Source organism: Gekko japonicus, unplaced genomic scaffold (assembly GCF_001447785.1).
Source record: "Gekko japonicus isolate JY-2015 unplaced genomic scaffold, Gekko_japonicus_V1.1 scaffold4015, whole genome shotgun sequence".
NCBI classification, from domain to species: domain Eukaryota; kingdom Metazoa; phylum Chordata; class Lepidosauria; order Squamata; family Gekkonidae; genus Gekko; species Gekko japonicus.
In genome coordinates, this window is record NW_015165949.1 from 98914 (window position 1) to 104861 (window position 5948).

Sequence of the window (5948 nt, forward strand, 5' to 3'; positions counted from 1 at the left end):
GAATAAACTAAACTAAAATGCAGAGGAAGCAGGGATCAAAAAAAGTTATAAAATTCGGTTATATAAAGTTTCCTCATTATTTAGTTTTTACAAAATTGGAGTTTAAAAGTTAGTATTTCCATCTAAAGAAGTACAAACAAAGTTAACTGTAGTGTGTGCATCTTAGAAAGCAGACAAAGAAGAGAAATAACAGACTTTCAGGATCGGGTTAGTTAGCTGATTTTTGCCCTCCACGTTTGTTCTTATCAAAAGGCAGCTTGACCTTAAATGATTTAGAAGCCGCGCTTTTGAGGATTGAGTAGAATCGGGGAAAACAGGCGAAGCTCGCGGCTGTGCAGTACATGGTGTGAAATTGACACGTACGACTTGGGCAAAGGGAAGAACGAGCGCGGAGCAGCAGTTTGTGAGAAATCAGCCTGTGTGTGTCATTCTAGTACCAGTGCAAGGATACTACTCCCAGGGACAGTCCTTCTCTGGCGGTTACCATTCCCGTACAAGAACAATGATTCCGGGCCCGGGGACTCTCGTTCCACACAAGTTGCTGTCATTTCAGAGCAGTTTATCTGGTCCCATGTACCATCATCCCACTCTGGGGACTTTCATTCCAAGCTCAAGGCGGATTTCTTTAAATCTGCTTCATATTTTCATTCCAACGTTTCAGTACTGAAATGTATTTCAGTGTAGCCCATGCAAGTTAATTAGCATTCAAGCCTCCTATTATACACAACGGCTCTTCAGGCATGATCTCCCAGTTTTCACAACGGGCATTCTTGTCATAGTAAAACACACGGCACCCTTCCAATGCTTTTAAAGTATCACCTTACATGTGCAAACTTACTAGAAACTCACGTAGAAGCAAATTTCACATGCATTCTCCTGTTTAAATTGGAAGCAGCCGACACCATCTATGAGTAAAGTACACTTAACTTCCCACTCTCTTTCCACAGCTAACGCGCCACATACTCCTGCGCCGCTTTGCCGATTTCCCCTCTTTAAGGCTTTCTCCATTCCTCCGCCCCTTTTCCCAGCGAGCATTGCATGGCGCGTCTCAGTTGCCGCTGTTGCTAGGAAGTCTGCGCGAGCGAGCCGGTTGCTAAGGGCCGCGCTGGGAAGGTAACTCCGATCGGGGTGTCCTGGCAAGTGGCGCTTGTTGGGCGACCCCCCCCCCCCCACGCTTGCGTTTTTGTGGCGCCGCCTATTTGCATTTAAGGGAACTGCTACGGAAGTTTATTATAGAGAGCGCTCCAAATCCGTTCTTTCAGCTCACATTAAAGCTCCATCCTTCATGTGCAAGAACAAAGCCACCAGGTAAGCTCTTTGGATGCATCCCGAATACCAGGTTACTTGCATGAGCTGGTTGGGATGTACAGACTGGTTCTTTGTAGGTTTACGTGGAAGTGGGGCCCACTCGGTGGAGCTCACATCAGAGTTAAGTGTTGGAAGCTTACAGTGCCACCTACAGTTATTAGGTATCAAACCCTGTTGAACTTGGTGGAACTTAGTTCGGAGGAAACATACCTACGACCTAGTTGTACATCTGGCAAACAGTGGGGGAAGGAAATGGGTGCTGGAATATGATTGATTGGTTTGCTCCTGATTTTTCTGCAGAAGTGTGTGTGGGGGGGAGGCGGGCAGGAAACAGCTTTGGAAAAGATCTCAGACCACCTTTGTACCAGAGCAGAAAGGAAACCCAGCCAGTCCAGAGCAGGAGATGACCGGCCAAGGCAGCTGGGCAGGGTGAGGCAGGTTGTGCCTGCCCATTGCTGGGTGAGGTGAGTCCAAGGAGGCTAGAATTATGAGAGATCACTTCCCCTGGAGAAAATGGCTGCTTTGGAGGGTGGACTCTATGCAATTATATCCCATTGAGGCTCCTATGCCTAAACCCTGCCTTCCCCAGGCCCCAGGACTTTTCTAATCCAGAGCTGGCAACCCTAGGCAGGGCAGTCCCATTCTGTTCCTTACCATGGCAAGGCAGCTGCATCCCTTACTGGAAGAGAGGAGGCCAGCAGAACAGCCATGTACCCTTCCTCGCGCCAGTGAGGCCAGGAGGCCAGTGTCCTGGAATAACAGCCCCCGGAGTGGAATGATAGGGCCCCACCCCTCTGTGTGTGGGGGTGCTGACTCTGAGAACACTGAGGTGAGGCTGGCAGTCCTGTCCCTCACTGTGGTGAAGAATGGGAAAACTGGGACTGTTCCCAGTCCTCTTAATGGCCAATGTGCCCCGGTTGCTCATCTAGTTTATACTCTCTCTCTGCTCCTCCATAGCTGGGTTCTAAAAGCTCTGCAAACAACACAAGCCCAAGTGTACAGATTTAGGATTTGATGGGAATGATTGAGTAACAGATGTTAGGCCAGGTTGCAAAGTGTTCCCACAGAGTATTTCCGAGGTGAGACTCTGTGTATGTCTGTTGCAGCAAAAACTAAACAGGAGCATTGTGCAACTTAAATAGTACCATAATTTTATCATATTTTCACATAATGCATGTATGTAGTGGGATGCTTCTGAAGCATCTTTATGTGCAGGTGCAGGACTAGTAACCTTTTTTTTTTACAGATGTCCTGTATGTGTATTTCTGTATGCATGAGCACTTGTGAGCACCAGCTATACCTGATACTTCTGTCCGCTTTGCAGGGCTTTGGTGCATCTGACAGCTGTGCAGCAGCCCTGAGACTACTATTTGGGAAGATCCTCTCCTGTTATATTTATACCTTGTATAATATCTCTGTATGTAAAAGACACAAGAATCTTCTCAGGAAAAAGGTGACAACTGTGGAGGTATGTTACCTTTGAATTATACAAAATTAAGTTTTTCATTTCAGAATTGTACTTTGTAATTAGTGTACATGAACAATGACCATGCATGAGGAAGTTTTCACATCACCGAAACACAATGGAACAACAATGAGAAAGAGGGTTGTGCCCAATTTTGTATTCTCTGGACTTACTAATACTTACTTCCTTTTGAACATAAGCACACTATAATTGGTTAACTGTGAATGCAATTGAGTTGCTCTTAATTTCTTTAGGCATGAAACTGAAATCAATTAAGCCTATAATCTGCTCCTTGTTCCTCCTGTTTTCAGTGCCAGCAAAGTAAACCATATAACAATGTATTAATATATTATTGTGAACATCACATTCTCTGTGTGATTAAATATTTTGCCTGGCTGACACAAAGGCATGTAACCTTTGGTACTACATCAGCAATAGTTTTCTGCTAGTTATTAAACTTTCCTAATGTGGGTTTCTGCCAACTGTTTCCTTTTTTCCACCTGTTCTGTCCTGTCCAGAGATGCCTATTAATTGGATTAAGAAGGTCTTTTGTTTTTTTATTCTTTGTCAGTATTGCCAGATATATATAAGCTCTTGTATTTTTATAAAGGATTTTGCACAAAACATAAATTCCTCTATGCATCTTTCTGCAAATATACAAGGTCAGGATTGCTAATTGCAGTATGCTAGTTATTCTCAATGTGGGTAGAACATGCTGAATAATGATGCTTTACTATAGTTCAGTGAGATACAAAGGAAAGTTCTAGCTGTGCAGCCATCAGCCTTTATTGTAGCAACAGAGTATGCTGTAGTTTCCATTGTGTCTGTGTAGATTGCAGAGACTGTCATTGGGTTAGGAACAGCTGAAAAAGGTTTTAAAAAATGGTTGTGGGATTTGGTTTTTGCAGAGAAGAGGAAAACTGTACCCCGCTGTACCCTGCTGAAGTACTATCCATTTCCTAGTATAGTGAGAAGATTCCAGAATCATTTCGTTTCTTTGGACAAGCAAGCATGGAAGACTTGTAATATTTGTTTATATACAAGCTGAGCATAGTGGAGGGAGGAGGGGCCGGCGTGGCGAGAATGGTTGACACTGGGAAGCTCTCCCGTGTGTCGGCCGGATCGATGGTTTTTTAGAGGAGCACAGAGGAGGCTCCCAAAGAGGAGCACAGTGCAAGGGGCTTGATCAGGACTGCCTGCAAGCGGCAGCAAGCGGGTGGGAGTCCTTTGATTGCCCCAAGGCAAGAACCGATTGAGAGCGCCTATGCCAGGCATGGGTGCGAAGCTGTGACCACAAGAGTGAGGGGGAGAAGCAGAAAACTTCAACTGGACTGAACACCAACACCATGAGTAAATGTACAAGCAACAACATCAGAGAATCCCCAGTGGCCTGTGGCCTGGACTCATCTCTAAGAAGGTGCCAGTCCAGGAGGAGGCCCCAGGTATGAGAACAGTCACAGTGGGCAGAAACTAAGGCAACAGAGTCTGAGGCTGCCTGCCCCCCTCAGTTGCTGCTGACACCCCAGGCCTGGCATGATTCCCATTGTCGCTGCTCCCTTAAGATCCTGTTACCTGCCTTCCCCAACATTGTGTCCCCCTTGGTCCCAAGCAGCTCCCAATGTGATCGTTGCACCCCCAATCCCACAAGTTCCTTGCTGATCCCTGTTTACGAATATTTAATAGCCAGGTTCTCTCTCTCTCTCTTTCAGATGTCTCATTTTTCTAGTGAAGATGAAGCTGTTTTGCAATCGATGCTCAGACAGTTACTGCAAAGCGTCAAAGAGAAAATTACAGGAGCACCATCAGTTGAGTGTTCAGAAGAGATTTTGCTGCATTTGGAAGAAACTGATGAAAACTTTCATAAGTAAGTTTTTGTTTGTCTAATGCCATTAGTGAAGGAGGGTAGACTGTAACAGTATGTTGCTAGCTTATTTGTAAACATATGCATCTTTAGAATGCATTTAGAAGCAACCACAGTTTTAAATTTCAGTGTTATGAATTATGCTTACCACTCTCATAAGGATGTACAACTATGGGAAAATTTGAAAAAAGAAGACTTGCAGTAATGTTTCTGGTTGCTACTTAGCACCATTTTGCTAATATGCATAGATAGGGTAAGTCAGTTGATTAAAATCAAGCCTTTACATTTCAGCAGATGAATATAAAAGAAATAATCACCTTGCAACAATGTTTCCAATCCCCCTATCTTTGCTTGCCTGTGTATTATAAGTCAGCATAATGAGTGGTTCTGGCTAGCTATTGGTCTGAAGGAGTTACTGCTTGGACCATGTCAGTGCACAAACTGCAGTTACTTTGGCATGACCTATTAAGTTCTCAGGCCCATGCAGGGTTCTTTTGTCCTTATGTGTAATATCTGAAAGAGCTTCTGAGAAATGGGCTTGTGCAGTGGGAAAAAAATCTGACATATCCTCAAGTTTTGCTTTTGTGTGTGTGTTTTGTGCAGCAGTTAGATGGAAAATCACTTTCCAATTTCATTTAACAGACAAGTAACACATTCTATTGAAGGTCAGTGGGAGAGGAATACCTAGTTACTGTCCCAGATCTTCTTTATTAATCTTCCATGCTTCTTTATTAATCTTTCATGCTGCCTCTGGAATTCATTGAAGATTTTAATGGTAGCTTGATGAGAGAAGTTATATGATGATGATAAAGATGATTTGAAATGCAGCAGTGTAAAACAATCTACATTTTTTTCTGAATATTTTTTGCAGTTATGAATTTGTGAAATATCTTAGACAGTATATAAGTAGCACCCTGGGCTCTGTAATAGAAGAAGAAACTGAGAAATGTACGTCTGCACAAAATCAGGGTGAAGGAACTGGCTATGATACACTTGTACAGCATGTTACTAAAAAGACCCGAGAATCAAAAGAGTGAGTAGATGTGAAAGAATGCATATAAAACCCATTTTACAAAACTGACTGTCTGCCAAGTCATCTCGCTCAGCTGTTCTTGCCTCCTTAATTTTGATTTTATAGTTACTGGTAACACTGTTCTAAAAGTTTATTGTCATTATAAATCTGCAAGATTTACTGCTTAGTATTTTGTTCATGAACAGTTTCTTATAGGCTCACTTGAGACATCATTCAAAACCATGGTTTAATTTAACTACTTGGTTTACTATTCACAGTTAGTCTTAACCACATTGTCTTTT

General features: G+C 43.2%; 1 protein-coding gene across 1 annotated transcript; it reads left to right on the forward strand.

The window, feature by feature from the left end:
- Positions 1 to 4482: 4482 nt before the first annotated feature.
- Positions 4483 to 5671, forward strand: TBC1D32 (TBC1 domain family member 32). Its single transcript, XM_015411457.1, has 2 exons — positions 4483 to 4637; positions 5506 to 5671. The coding sequence occupies exons 1-2, from the start codon at positions 4483 to 4485 to the stop codon at positions 5669 to 5671; spliced, it is 321 nt and encodes a 106-aa protein (XP_015266943.1).
- Positions 5672 to 5948: the final 277 nt, after the last annotated feature.